This window comes from Saccostrea cucullata, unplaced genomic scaffold (genome assembly GCF_032062105.1).
Source record: "Saccostrea cucullata isolate Sc308-1 unplaced genomic scaffold, CSIRO_AGI_Scuc_v1 ctg171, whole genome shotgun sequence".
Classification (NCBI taxonomy): domain Eukaryota; kingdom Metazoa; phylum Mollusca; class Bivalvia; order Ostreida; family Ostreidae; genus Saccostrea; species Saccostrea cuccullata.
The window spans coordinates 136,005-151,974 of NW_026926065.1; the positions used below are offsets into that span (position 1 = coordinate 136,005).

Consider the following 15,970-nt stretch of genomic DNA (forward strand, 5'->3'; position numbering starts at 1 on the left):
TGTATATTTACTTACTGCATTTTTAAAATAACATACCGAGTTCTTCATATCTTTCGTCGAGTTTCTTCACATTGGTGAAGTTTAAAACTGAATTATTAATATCAATAACTTTTTTGAAATAATTATATCATTTTAAAAGAATTTTTTTTATTCAAGTATGAAATTCTTTAAAGTATTATAATATAATATAATATAATATAATATAATATAATATAATATAATGTTATATAATTAAATATATGTAATGTAATAATTTATAAGTAATGAAAAACATGTATTCGGTTTTTAGTAAGACAAGGGCATTTGACAAACGGAAACATACGGTAACAAGTTAAATACCATTTATATGGAAAAGTTAGTATTGGATGCAATCTAATTTCCATTAACATAATAATGAAGGCGTATCCGTGATATTCGAGTCGTTTCCGACTCATGATTTTAGACAATACCTTTCACATCAGTGATGCTGTTAGCGTGCAATTAGGGGGAGGATTTGGTTTGGAGACCGTCAGATCAACAGTGACATCATTAAATTACCGGGCGCTACCAGATGGCACAAAGAACTTTAAAAGACTGCAGTTTGAAATGAAAATATTAGCATTCCAATCCAAGCGTGAGATTATGTGGTCTCTGGTTTGTATTGCCCGCTAGGTGTCACTGGAGGGCGGGTAATGATAGCCTTGATGTGACATAACGAGAGCCGTGATAGTGTCCCCAGTAATGTAACGAGTTAGAATTATATATATTTCTTATGGACATTAAATTTAATTAAAAATCATGAACACATATAAACATCCAATCTAAGAATTAAATGAATTCAATATATCTGTGAATCAAAAAAAAGCATTTGAACATTGTACAGGAAGAAAAACTGAAACTGAAGAAAATGACATTATACCTGACTTCAATAAATCACAGTATGGGATACGTGTTACTTGTAAAGGATTTCCACACCTCAAAATTAGGAAATAATGTATCATTAATAATGAATATACATAGCACTATAACATTCATAGGCGTCGAAACTGGGGGTAGGGTTTGGACATTTATGACCTCTTAACTTTTTTTACTATACAGTAAAACATGTTCGAAACACTTTCTTCCTCCGAAAAGATTTTGAATAAAAACCTTGTTATTTTAATATATATAGAAATGGATTTGCATTTCTTCTTTACTTTCGGTTTTCTCTCCATTTTTTCTGGTGATAGAATTTCTATTACGGTTTACCTGGTAGTTTGCATTAATGTACCACTGACTCTACACGTGTACTTTTTAAGCTGTGTACTCAAATGTATTTTAACGATTAATTTTCTTTTTAAGTGTACAGAGATCTCGGCAATGTTAAATTCGTATCATATTGATGAAATTCGATGAAAAGCATGATAAAATGAAGAAAAAAAAATGAAGATTTTACAAAGATTCCACAAGTTCAAGTTGTGCGTTTTGTACAAAATGGGTTATCTCTCTTCTTATATCAAAGACTAAATATATATATCCTATTCTTTGCAATGCTAGTGAACTTTGGCTGAGTTTATATTAAAGTGATTTAGCGCCAGTCATTCCCACCAATTTCTGCTTAAAATAAAATTTAAAAAATAAAAAAAAGTGCGAGTGAAGATTTTATATTTGCATATAGTACTTATAAATATGCTATCATATAGAAATAATATATTGATATAATAATTAAATATATGTCTATCTACAATATCACATTAACACTGTCTTTTCTTTTTCACATAAATGTTAATCCACTTTGTTGATAGGGATTCGACAACGGGTGCACGTGATGACGATGATGGTGAGGGCTGGGTTGAACGTGAGGAAGCGCCCCAAACACCCCCGCACTCCAAAGTCCCGAGGGATGGTCTCGTGCGTCTTGATGTGGAATCGGGCGGTTGTCCTCTTTCTTTGTCGGTTTCTCCAAGAGCGACTCCACGGAAAAACTAAGTTTTGGTTTCTCCGCCGTTTTCTGCAAATTTTGAACATCGGGAATTTCTGCAAGAGGCACAGGGTATTCTGGGATTCCTGAGTGGTTGATATTCGAATGCGATGCTGGAAGTATGTCGTATATTTGTCGGCGGGGGGATTTTGTCTGATAAGGCGAATATCTTAACTTTGGAAACATTTCAGTCCGGGAGTAGGGTTTTCGAATTCTATGCTGATCCTCCATCTCCATTCTCGATAGTCTTGAAATATCGTTTAATGTCGCATTCTGTTGTCCTTTACTTGACAGATCGTTCACCATTTTCTTCAGTTCCTCTAGTGATTTGGTAAGAGCCATGACATAATTTCTTGCCAAAAGAAGTGTTGACAGTTTTGATAATTTCTTCACCGTTGGACCATTAGAATAAGGTAGCACTTGTCTCAAACTGTCCAGTGCCGCGTTCAAGTTGTGCATTCTCTCTCGTTCCCGACTGTTTACTCTAAGACGAATATCTTCAGGGACCCGAGATTTTGACGGCGGTGTCTGAAAACTGGAATTAATAGAAGAGTCCGCAGATAAGTCCAAATCACAAATCCCGCTGTCATCAGCCTCAACATCTTCAATCTGGTCCACATTGACTTCGAAATCTTCTATGCTCTCCATGTTTTTTTCTCTCTCTCTCTGTATTGTCACTTGTAGAAAGCTTTAGGATTGATGGTGGTCACGGCATCCACACCCCCTTTTATTTGCTCTTTGATACCCAGGGATTTCAGTGACCACTCATGTGTGTTGGTCAGGTTCTTTCCACCCGATTGAGTCTTGGTTTGGTATGAAATCAGACCGGTCATCTTTCCTCACGCGGTGATAATTGCGCCGCCTCGCGGCAAATCTTGCAGCTTCCATGTTGACATGTTAAAATACATGTGCAATCTAAAACCAGATAATGTTTCTTTTTTTGTTGGCTTTTAGAAAGACTGCTTTTTTAACGCTCAGTTAAGTTGACACGGACACAATCTGTTACTATTTAACGGAAATATGATTTGACTTTTTTAAAATAAAAAAAGTGCAATATGCCTATGAGAAAAAGTGTGAATTTTAGAAAATAAAAAGTCAAGAAAAATATATGATAAATTGGAGGATTAATTTACAACAATATTTGAGAAACTGGTTTTACACCCCATGTTAATGTAGAACACAAATTCATGATAATAAACAAGGCATTAATATCAAAGACATGTATATGTTGTATATAAATTGAGTGCATGCGCACCTCATCTATATTTACGACAATTTGTGGTTAGTGGGTCCCTCATTATAATCAATATGATGGATTTATTTACATTTTTCTGTTTGTTTTCTTTGTTAAGAATAGAATTCCTTTTAATTTCATGAAATTGTCATATAAATTAGTCTAGAATTGAACGAATCTGAATATATTCAACAATTTCAAAGTTTTCAATATTTATGTGACATAAAAAATCCATCACTTGAAATTTCGACTTGTATCTTTTTTTATGTAAGTTATTGTCATTTTAATTCAGATGAGAGTTTGTCAAGATTTCTGAAGGAAATGTCAGTCAATTAATATATGTGGTATTTTTATAGCATGAAATAAGTTCAGTTCGCTGATTTCAAAGAAATGATAGAATAAATGGTAAAACAAAGTGGAATATATATATTTTTAATTGCCTGTAACTTTCAATATAATAATCAAAGGAAACTTTTTTTTCCGAAATTTCAAAACACTTTTTTAAAAAATGTTTGACCCCCCCCCCCGCCCTCTTTCAGGGAAGGGGGTTTAGATCAACCTCCTATCCAAGTAGGAAAGGGGTTATTTTTTTTTTTATTTCTAATTGAAGTCAAAGAAAAAAATTAATTTAAAAAATATTGCAATAAAAAGTCAACATATTAATTGTTGATTTTTTAAAAAGATCTCAAGTTAGTCAAGGAAGCTTGTTTTTGCCTAGAACCGACACTTTCTAGTTTTTTTTTTTTTTTTTCTGTACCTGTGATTATAAACCAGGTACTATGGAATGCCATATACGACAGCCAACTACTGACTGCTTACTGCCAACTGTCAGCTGCTTATTGCCAACTGCCACACATGTTTGAATAAATTTTATTTTTATATTGATATATATGTAAATTTAAAAAAAGAGGCGCGGATCTATAGGAATTTTTTTCCAAGAGGGTCACTCTGAAAAAAAAAAAATCCAAACCAGAAATTTCTTGACAAGAAAAAAATACGTAAAGTCCTTTCCTAAATGTGAAAATTTAAGGGAATGCGTCATACCTTCATGTGTATGACATTTTTCATACCAACTTAACGCGAATCCACATTTTCGGTTGGGGATGGGGAGGGGGGTTCTAAGGTCCCTTTTAGTTGATTTATTTTATACATTAAATATATTTTAGTTGGTTTAGTTTGTGCATTAAATAACTTTACAAATTTTAGAGGGGTGTTCCGGACCCCTCTCTCTAGATCTATGCATGTAAAACATATTCTATTTGTACAAACAAAGAGATAAAAATGTTTTATCGGCGTTTTCTAAGTGGAGGGTCCAAGGTCAGTTATACCGGTAGTTCGTTTAGTTTATTTAACGTATGACTGTACAAATTTTAAATGCCCCCCTATATGCACGTGAAACATTACAGGGACGTAGCAACAGCTAGCCCCCCTTTTTTTCCCAACATTACCTTTACTGTTGAAAATGCATATTGAAAGTATGGTTGCCCCCCTCCCCACTTCTTACCATAGTATAATGATATCAAAGATATGTAGTATTGTGTGGAAAAAATGTAAGTGAAAGGTAGTTGGCCTTAAAAAAAAGTTAGAAGTTAGCCACCTAACCCCCCCCCCCCCCCCACGAAATAGGATTTTCGAGTTTGGGGTATTTCCTTTTTTTCCTTTTTTTTTTTTTTTTTGGCTTGTCAACTTTTTCAGGTAAGTAAAAAAAATTTTCTCTGGTTGCCCCCCCCCCCCCTCACTTTCAAAAACGATGCTACATGCCTGCATTATAACACACAGAGAGATATACATCTTTAATTTGAGGAAATTTTTAACTATAGAATATAATGGAAAACGGAAATTTATTTTCAAAACATATTTCTCTACGAAACGGCAAATCTTTTTTATTATTATTCGCTCTTCAAAGGTTTTGTTGTCTCCGGTGGAAGGGGGGGGGGGTCTTCTTTAAAGATTAAAAGCAGAAAATAGTCATTTTATTACCTATTTCAAATAGGAAAACAAATAAAAAAAATAAACAATGTACTTTATCAACCGCATATATTGAATATTACATAAGATAAAACATATTGGTCATTTTATTCAATTCAATTTTACCAGGGTGACCCCCTTGGAAAAAATTTCCTGGATCCGTGCCTTTTTTTCCCTTTTTTGTGAAAATTCATATAAATATCAATACAAATATAAAATTTATTCAAATATGTGTGGCAGTTGGCAGTAAGCAGCTGACAGTTGGCAGTAAGCAGTCAGCAGTTGGCAGTAAGCAGTTGGCTGTCGTATATGGCATTCCATAAGGTACTGATTAATTTTTCTGTTCAAAAAATTGTCTTACATTTAGTCATTTTCTGTAGGATGTCGTTATTATAATGAGGCGTACGCGTGAGACATTCTGAAACTTACACAAAAATTAATTGTACATACATGTATGTATGCCAGAGAATATCATTAGATCAACAAGATAAAATATTAGGATATTTTTATTCAGTTGAATAGGCTGATGAATTTATTATGCCACTATTTTAATTAAAAACCCCGTGGTTGGTTCTGATAAAATTGTTTTTTCTTCGTCATTGTACATCTATGTCTTAATTCAACAGTAAACTGCAGACACAACACCGGTAGGCGACACAAATCTAAACATATTGTTAACTAAGAGTTTATTTTTATTTATTTATTTTGTGTTGTATTGAAAATATCTAACAAATTTGTTTTATAATTAATTCATTATTTTCAATATCATTTATTTGACTAACACATTTTTTTCATTCATTTACATTTAGCTAGGTTGAAGAAAGATAACCTATGGGTACATCTTGCAATGTGTTAAAGACTATGAATTCTGCAATTGTCCTATTGGCATTATATATTTTGGACGATTGACTGAAGCAAAAGGCCGCGGGTTGTCCCGTTATTTAGGTGTCACTGGAAAAGTGTTCCGTGATGGATTTCTTGTAAAACATGTTTTTATTCCGTAATTTCTCACATTTGAACATACTGGCACTTTCCATGCAGGTATCAATTTAAAGGGTGGGGATGCATGGGGTCTGTTTATCTCATTTGAATTAATTATTTGAACAAATTAATGCCATATTTACACATTTAATCGAAATTAATCATGATTTTAAGGATTGGAATTATATTTTGCATTTTTTTTTTGATAAGGCTGCAAATTTGTTTTATTTGTATATAAGATATTGAAAAATTAAAACAAAGGTCTTGTATATTTGAATAAAAAAAAATTCTTCGAGAAAAGGGATATATTTTTACAACAAATTCAATGCAAACGGTATGCTTTAGAACGCTAAAAAATATTAATTTAATACACAGGTATTAATCTCAAAATGACTTTTTATCGAGAGAACTTGATTGCGTTTTTTTTCTGGTTCTCATTGTTTATTCACATTTTTAATAGTCTTCAAGAAGAGAGGTTTACTTACGCATGTTTACTTTTTATGGAATATTTGTGTCAAGGTTTTGTTTTCAGAAGTTGGTCTTGGTTATCACATTGAATGTATACATGTATTTATTGTATACAATTTATTTTCTGTGGATCGGAATTCAGTGAATTCAGATGGTGCACAAACAATTAAAAATCAGGTAGATTTCCTTTCTCAAAGATAATAAAAATGTATTTATTTTGGAGAGAAAAAATTCTCCCCAGATCATTAATTATCATATTATGAATTTTATATACTACTTTATTGGGGACAATGACACATTTTATGCATAAATTAAAATGATCATCTTATAATATTTCGGTGGACTTATATGAGTTTAATAACCTACATACCCCAACCAGTATACAATTAAGTATATTTAATATTTAAGACATTCATCATCTATAAGTACAAAATACACTATCTCGCTTAAACTAGGCAATCCAATCCTCGGAAAGGGATCGAGGAGCCAACTTTTTCTGTAATTAGCTTTTGATGAAGTCTTTCTGTGTAATTTTTCAGTTGGAGGGAGCCTGCTTCACCTCAATTTCTTATGCTGTACGATCGAAAACTGGCAAATTCGAGTTTTTTGAAACAGAAATTGTGAAAGCCCCCCCCCCTTTTCGACATCATATGATTGTAATTTGGCGTTTTACTTTTTTTTTTCTTCTATATTTTTTAAGTAAGATTATCTTCCTTTTTAAAAAATGATGATGCAGACACCTGTAATATGTGCTTTCAACGCCATGTAATAAGTAAATGTATTTACAACCATACAACGCCAACAAAATTGTCCGTAAGCATTTGAAGTACAAGAAAAAAAAGATAGCGAGGAAATCGTTTTTAAGGTCCAAAATTTAAAAATTTGAAAGCATAACAGATGACTTCAATGTACACTTTTAGAAACTCTGTATTTCCATGAAGTCTTTATGCGTACTAGTATGAAAAAAATATTTTCTTCTAGACTTGTTTTTGTGACCCACTTATTTTTCTTAAACACAATATTTATACATGCAAATTTTTGTATGTGGTACATGTAAACTACTTCTTCAAACCAATCCAAACGTTAAATTCGTGACTGTTACTTGAAATTTCATTATTGTGGTTTTGCCTCACATATTAGCATTTTTTATTTGTAATCTTTTTGATATTTAGTTCGGATCCTAATTTTTTTTTAGTATATCTTTTTAACAATTTGGTTTTGGGGAAAATGTGCCAATTTCTAATGAACTGAAACATACATGTGCAGTATGTTTCTATTGCTAGTACCGTATAAATTGTAAATACGTACCATTGTGCAATGTTTTTTGTAAACAGTGCATTCTTTTGTCTATACTTATGCGCAGATGACGGATGTATAATTTACAAAAACAAATATATCCTAATTTATTCATGTTATTCAAAAAATAAATTGATCTACGAATTTAAATAAAACATTTAAAATTGTTTTGTGGATATTTATATTCATATATGCAGTAAAAAAGCCTTGGGCTGTAAGGAAATTATTCAAAGTATATTTCCTGCAGACAGAATCAGTAAAAAGTATTATAAAGCATCCGATGCAATATAGATTGATTATAGGGTATTTATAAGTCAAAACTATTTCGCCTCAAATTATTTACGACACCATTAAAAAAATTTAAGGTTCGGTAGACCTTCTGACAGGAGAGATAACTCTTACATGAATAAATGACTATGAAATTGTCGAGTTTAAGACTACTCATGTCGAATTTGCTTTAGTTCATTATATTTGTAGCTTTTTGTGGGTTTTAGTTATCAATTTCTGAATTAGATTTCTTCTAGAAAAATCAACAGCAATGTAGCAATTTTTTGACGAATTTAAAGAGGAAAGATGACCCCCAACGTCTATTGGAAAGAGAAAAAAATGTCGAAAGAAAGGAGCCTCGATTTTACTCTTCCATGCACATATAGACTCGTCTTATAAAAATTGCTTCGATGAACATATCATACTTTATTCAAATGTTTCAAATTTTCTCTCATTAGAAGCCCTAGGCAGTTCCCAGACTGTGATCTATATCTGTGTAAACTTGGAAACCAAATAAATGATTATAAATCACTTTTCTTGGGTCAGAATGCAAACATGATTGAGCGATGCACGTGGAAATAAAACATGTTCTTTGTCTTTACTAAATGACAAACATCTGATAAGAATCGTTTACAATTAAAGACTCTTTACAGTTCAGTTACTAGTATCAAAATGTAGTTTGATCGATCATTGAGTGAAAGAGTATGCATGAAGGTTTCAATTTTCTAGCTACAATGGAACTTAACTAAAGCTTTTCCATTATTCTCTTAACATTTTCTTCCTTTGTTGATTGTAAATCTGCAGTTACAAGAAACACCTCTTAATTTCAAATTATCAGTAAAATTGACGCAAGGTTGATAACATATGTATGACGTCATACGTGTATCAAGTGCTAATGCAACTAGGCTTTCTTTTTCTATGCATCCATAGCTCAAGTTTTTCTCTTTCTCAAGAAATATTTATGGTGACCTCCAAATAATGTTTGCTGTCAAGGAAGAAAAATATACAATGCATTTCTTTAAGTTTGTTAATTTATTTACAATTATTCATTCATAAATGTATACTTATAGAATGAAAAAAAGCACTGATTTTTACATAAACATGTCGTTCTCAGCATTAAAACACTGGTATAAGCACTATAAATCACTTTCTTTATCGTTCATAACAGAATTATCACAAAAGTTTTCACTTTTGTTTGATGACAGTCCGAGTAATGACTCGACAGAAAACTTGAGAACAGGCTTTGCTGGTGATGAGTTCTGGTTCTTGGTCGGAGTGAAGAAACCGGAAGCTGCATGGACGACTTCCGGGACATCTCTTCTGATCGGATCTAAAGGTGCCGTCATGTATTGAGATAAAGATGAATTTGTCCTGTCGCCCAGCGGCAAGCTCAAGAAATCTAGCCTTCCAAAACTAAACGAGTCATTTACGTTTTCTTTGAGTTTATAAGGGTCCGTGTTTTCTTTTCTTTTAATTGTGGATTCCTGAAGCTTTAAGAGTAGTGGTAAGGTATTTGCTCCCTGAGTTGGTGGTGTTTGGAAATCTCCCAGTCCGGATTTAATTGGTGTCGATGTATACGGCGAGTACCTTGGTCCTGCGGGAACGAAAGCACTGGAATGGTTTAAATACTTTGATCCTCTCCTTTCTTCGTGATCGTAGAATTCACCATGTAGATCTATCTTTGACAAGGAATTAACCATGGTTTTCATTTCTTCTATGGAGCGAGACAGCGATATGATGTGACTCCTTGCATGTACAAGTGTAGACAGCTTAGACAATTTCTTCCTGGATGGTCCATTAGAGTGGGGTAACACTCGCCTCAATTCATCTAGAGCATCATTGAGTTCATGCATCCGTTGTCGTTCTCTGTTATTGATGCGCAGGCGCACTTCGTCGGGCACTCGGGGTCGAGACTCTGAAGAGTTGAATGAAGCAGTCAAATCAAAAGAGGAGTTTACGTCATAAACACCACTATCTTCAGTTTCCTCAATCTTGATGGCTTTCATCTCGGTTTCGTTGAGAGCCATTTTAGAAGTTTTAGGATATGCGATCGTTTTACTGAATTATGGTGAAATCAGTGAAATCCTGAAGGGTAGATACAGATAGATGCACCGAGTACCATTTTTATACCCAGGACATGCATTTTCACACCTTCCCTTTCCACCCAGGTATTGGTCAGACTATGTTATGGTTACCTGCGCTCTGTCAAAATTTTCATTGACCGGAATAATTGCAGGAAATGCCCCAGGACTACATGAAAATCAAACAAACGATTTTTTTTTAAATAAAACGAATTTTTTAAAGATTTATTTCTAAGCAAAGCCTGTGTTATGCTTTAAATGAAACCTCTTATACTAAATTAAATGAATTAAATTCATAGAATATTCAATTTTATACATGTAGTCTTGATTCATTTCAACACAAACGTGCCATGAAATAAACAAAAAAGCATAAATACTAATCCGAAGTACATTGTCCCTGTGTGTATGTTTTGAATTAGTTTACATGTAATAAAATATATGATATAAAAATTAAAAAAAAAAACACTGCATATAAATTTCATAAAGTTATATAGAATCTAGAACACCATTTGTCGCGTTGAATGCTTAGATGTATGAGCTTTTTATTTTTCAAGATTTTTACCGACTAAAATGTAAATGAATTCACGCGTGATGATTTATGAATTGCGTTTGTTGAAAGAAATGCATAATTATTCAGTAAACCTCTTCCAATCTTACGTAATTTGGAAGAGATGTTTTTACTCCAACAGCCAAAAAAACAAGTGACTGAATATTAATCAAATATCAAAACATAAGATCATGCGTTATAAGCACATGTATCAAATAATTAGTTAACTGCGCAATGTACCTTGAGAAAATGATTTAGCATCATAATAAATCAAGGCTTCAGATAATACATGATTTATATTTTTTCCTTCTTTGTTTTGTGTGTGAATCTCTGATATAATGAACACGGATTAAATGTATATATTTTACTTGAAATTGTGTTCAGAATACATTCTTCCTAATTTGTTAATAATATGTAGTTAAATTAATCTATTTCCTTCAATACTTGAGAATAAAATGTTTCTTATTACCAAAAAAGGCCTATCAAATTGTGCTTATCTATATAAAAAAAAGTAAAGTTATGCACTACAAATGTCTCAATAAATAAATACATGTAAATGAATAAATCAATGTGTTTTCAAGCATGCTTATGTCTGTTGCTTTTAACTTTTTATTCTCTCTCTCTCTCTCTCTCTCTCTCTCTCTCTCTCTCTCTCTCTCTCTCTCTAAGAGAGTTTTAATGTCATAATAGAGAGGTTTTTAAAACAATAAACAAATTATAGTCATATTTGCAAACAGATTATAGTTTACAAGTGTTTACAAGACATCGGGTTTTACAAGATACAAGCTTTTTTATGGATGTTAAACTGAATTTCTGGAAAAGTGTTGACAGTATATTTAATTACATGTATCAAGCAGTTATACACTGGTTAACGTGTTTTACAAGATGTTAAGTTTGCTATTCAGAGAAATTGCATGTCCGTAATATTTTTCCCGAGGCCGTAGGTCGAGGAAAATGGATGCTGAATTACTTCAAATAATTGTTAGCACACATATGACAGGACAGGTTGTGTGAGTGTGATTATTCAAATCAAAAAGCCTTTAGCTTGAAATTATCGGTACCCAATATTCGCCGTTTGAATATTATTTCAATTAATCTGGAAAGTTCAACGGCCTTTTCAGGATTGTTTGTTGACATAAATGTACATGTACATTCAAATATTTATAAAGAGTTTACATAGCTGTCATGTATATTTGAAACGACATTTATTAGAATTAAAATTGAATTCGAATTTGAAGATTTTTTTGTCTTAAACATATATTTATAAACCTTTTATGAATTTTAAAAACTTTTTTTTAACATATTTAATTTATAAACTTTTCATAATCTTTTTTTTTTTCTACTTTATATGTTTAGATACAGATTAGATATATGTATTCACGTGTAAATGGTCATTCAACAAGGTTTTGCATCTACATGTAACATGTTATCAAATTGATTTCATGTCCAGGGGTTAACTCTTTTTTCCTTGAAAAGTTCAAAATTTTGCACATACACCGTTTACACGAACGGGCGCCAGGTAATGATAAATGTATATACTGTACACATGAAAGCATTGATTATGCGCAAGGTCTGTTCTCTCGATAAGTGTATTCACCTGTATTCAGAACTTGTATTTATTTATTTTGGGGAAAAATGTATTCTTGAAAAAAAAGCAAACATCTCTTAATAGTAAACACTTGTGTAAATGATTAACTCAAAACAAACTCTGTATTTTATGATAAAAATATTGGATAAAAGAAAAATGCTTATATTGGTTTTTTTTTTTTAATCAGATTTTATTAGGCCACTTTGATTTTAGGGAAAAAAAATGTAAAATAAATTTTTGACGATTTACCGGATGCAGTAATTATCATGATTATGAAGGCGACAAAAACTGCCCCTGGTTCCGGATACCGCGTTGATAAATATCTATAATGATTGTCAATTAGTGTTTTGCCCGAGTAATTAAGAATTCCTATCGTCTATATTTCAAATCCCGACACACCGCTGCAGAAGTCGACAGTTCTGAAAAAGCTTTAAGTTCTTTAAAAATACATTTCAAATATGTTGAAACCAAAGTTTTTAGACTACGTACATGTATCTCTGACATAATTGACATTAAAACACAATCCTCCTGATTTTACAAGAATTTCTACATATGTCTCAGTGCTCCAATAATGTCATTTCACATAATTGACATCCAAATATTTATAGGAAAATATACAAAATGGTATAGATGAAGTAGAGTTTTTTAGATACTGCGCATAAGGAACACTTTTTCAAAAATGCACAACTTTGGATTTTTTCCTGATTAATCATTGTGTGACACTTGTTTAAACCACGTCGATCAAGAAGAAGAAGAAGAATATTTTGCATTTATTCTTGTCATTGCTAGCAAGGGACTGTAATGACTTTCGTGTATCTGATGAGAATGCAAAAGACAGTTGTGTAGTTTAACCTTTACTGATAATTAACTTTTTTCATAAAAAAAATCATAAATAGACAGTGCAAAGAAAGACGGAGAAAGGTTATTTCCTTGACAAATTCTGAAGGTGAAACCAAACCAACTTGAACCTTCCCTTAGGTAGCACTGAGCTCACAATATGCTCAAAATATGTGTCCAATCCAAACATCAGTAAGAAAAAGGGCACTATGTGATGAAGCAGTCTCCTTAATTTTTATTGAGTGCTATAGAAAGAATAAAGTAAGTATCCTTGATGTTAAAAGCAAACGACAACGTCAACGTTTTACTGGTGGAAACCCAGCGTATTAGCATGATTAATACGTAAAATAGGAGGTGCAACATGGAACTATGTACCAATCTCGCTTGAACACTGTTTTCAAGAAAGATTGAAAAATCAATATCAAATGGAAAGTGCATAAGCAATGAAATCAAATGTAATTACCCCAATAAAATTTCAAATGCATAGTTTACGTGAACAACCGCATGTATGATCACCTCATGAATGACCAACTACTAGTATTCTACTGTGTTAAAAAAATTGGAACTGAAAAAAAAAGAAATTGATACATTTACACGATCAGTATATACTGATCTCTGCTGTCAAAACAGGGCTTTAAAAATATTGTCTTTATAAGCTCAATATTTTAAATTGTACCCGGTATTTTAGAGGAAATGGATTAATCTAATTCCACAAGTGGGTAACCTAACTTATACACATGAACCCATAGCTCCTGTTCTAAGAAGGAAATTCTTCAAAATCACCCATCAGTTTTAAATATTTTTAATATTCCCAACAACCAAAATGGATTTGAATTACCTTATCTATATTTGATTCCGAAACATCGTAAAAATCCTTATAAGGATACAAATTTAACCGGTTCCAGTAAATGTTCTACCAAGTCTACTTCTTTACTCCAAACTAAAATATTTAAAGTAGTGAAGGGTAATCTATGCAAGATACATTTATATTCTAAAAGTGGTGTCAATCAGATGTGGATACTTAAAATTCCAAGGAACTCTTGGAAAATTTAAAATCTCAAAATTTTACCAAATCAGCAACACAAAAAAAACTTACGACTTTTCAACTTTATATACAACCAATCCCCACGATAAATTGAAGACCAGGGTTTTTGTGCGGAAATTGTGCAAACTCTTACGCGTGAAAAGAAGAAAACACTTACTGTGGCCTTCAACTCGACAATTAGATATATCGAGGACGTACTGTCAATCAACAATAGCAATTTCCAATTTTCTTTCATATTTGGATATTTTACTTGAAAAAGACGTTAATGGTGATATAACAACCAAGCTCTATGATAAATGTAATGACTTTAACTTTTCTATCGTCAAATTCCCTCACTTATGCAGCAATATACCTTCGTCACCTGCATTTTGAGTTTATATATCTCAGTTAGTTCGATACGCATTATATAAAAAAAGTAAAAAGTAAAAAAATTATAACACATAATTAAACTGTTGTCATTTAACTTATTAATATCTATTTATGAACAATTTCTAAAACGAGGTAAATTGCTGACAAACAAGTTGATGAAACAAGAATATCAGTCGTCTCGTTTAAAGTCAATATTTCGTAAGTTCTATCGTCGATACAATGACCTTGTCAGCAAGGACAATTTGTCATTGAGTCAAAGCTGACTGACGTTTTTCATATTCATTGTTACTCCATTATTCAAACACTGAATTGACGACGAATTTTCCCGTTATTTCCCGCGATCATGATAACGAGCACACGGCGGGTGTGACCGGTCTGCAGGGGATGCTCCTCCATGGCACCTGATTCCACTCCTTATGTTTTGGAGGTCCGTGTTTGTTCTGCTCCTGCTTTGTATCATTTTATGGACTTTATATATATCTTGAATACTGTTCGTCACCTCCATACTTTTCATCACTTACATCTGCTTTGTTAATAAAAATAGAACTCGTTAATTTACATAATTTTTCATTGGTCATTTGCAAAATTATTACGTTTAAAACATACTGGTTGTTCACACATGTATTCTGGGGTTAATATAATTTCTAACTGACAAAATCAATGTGGCATTTGGAAAACAGTCTTCCAACAATCTATTGAAATTCTTGGTACCAATTGAGACCCGTTACAATTATTAGCAGACACGATTTGTATTTACATGGAGAAGAATTTGTTCAAAATCGTATACGTAAAAATAAGAAAACACTTGCTGTCGCCCTTAACTCGACGTTTAGAAACATCGACGACGTTTTGTCGATTAAAAGTGGTCATTTATATTCTTATTTCCATACGATATATCTTGGTGGGCTGGAAATAAAAGATAGCACAGACTCTGACACATCTGTTTTATATTTGAATACTTTACTAGAAAAAGGAAGTTAGTTGAAATCTAACAACCAAACTTTATTAAAAACGTGATGACGTTTAACTTTTCAATTAAAATAAACTCTCCTTTTGCAGCAGTATACCTTTCTCCCCTGCATACGGAGTATATATATCTCTCAAATACGGTTCGATACGCAAGGGTATGTTTACCTATGAACAATTTCTGCAACGGATTTTTCCATTGAATCGTTAAATTCCAATCATGACAAGGAGCACTCCGTGGATGTGACCGACAGGGGAAGTTCTGAAACCCATTGCTATTTTTTTTTAACATTATTTGCGTATCGGAATACATGTAAAGTATACGAGTATATCATTGAGTCTTTGAAACAAACATTTTGATATAGTGAGCATGAGAAGATTATA

At 32.4% G+C, this 15,970-nt stretch overlaps 3 protein-coding genes across 3 annotated transcripts in view; 1 reads left to right on the forward strand and 2 right to left on the reverse strand.

Annotated features, from left to right (window-relative positions):
* LOC134270617 (transaldolase-like) overlaps positions 1 to 15,970 on the forward strand; it is a 188,859-nt gene that overhangs the window by 101,667 nt on the left and 71,222 nt on the right. The gene's annotated exons all lie outside the window — the stretch shown is intronic.
* Positions 1,723 to 2,587, reverse strand: LOC134270583 (neurogenic differentiation factor 1-like). The gene has a single exon (XM_062752813.1). The coding sequence runs from the start codon at positions 2,585 to 2,587 to the stop codon at positions 1,733 to 1,735; it is 855 nt and encodes a 284-aa protein (XP_062608797.1). The 3' UTR covers positions 1,723 to 1,732.
* LOC134270584 (uncharacterized) lies at positions 9,244 to 10,348 on the reverse strand. Its single transcript, XM_062752814.1, has one exon. The coding sequence runs from the start codon at positions 10,178 to 10,180 to the stop codon at positions 9,290 to 9,292; it is 891 nt and encodes a 296-aa protein (XP_062608798.1). The 5' UTR covers positions 10,181 to 10,348; the 3' UTR covers positions 9,244 to 9,289.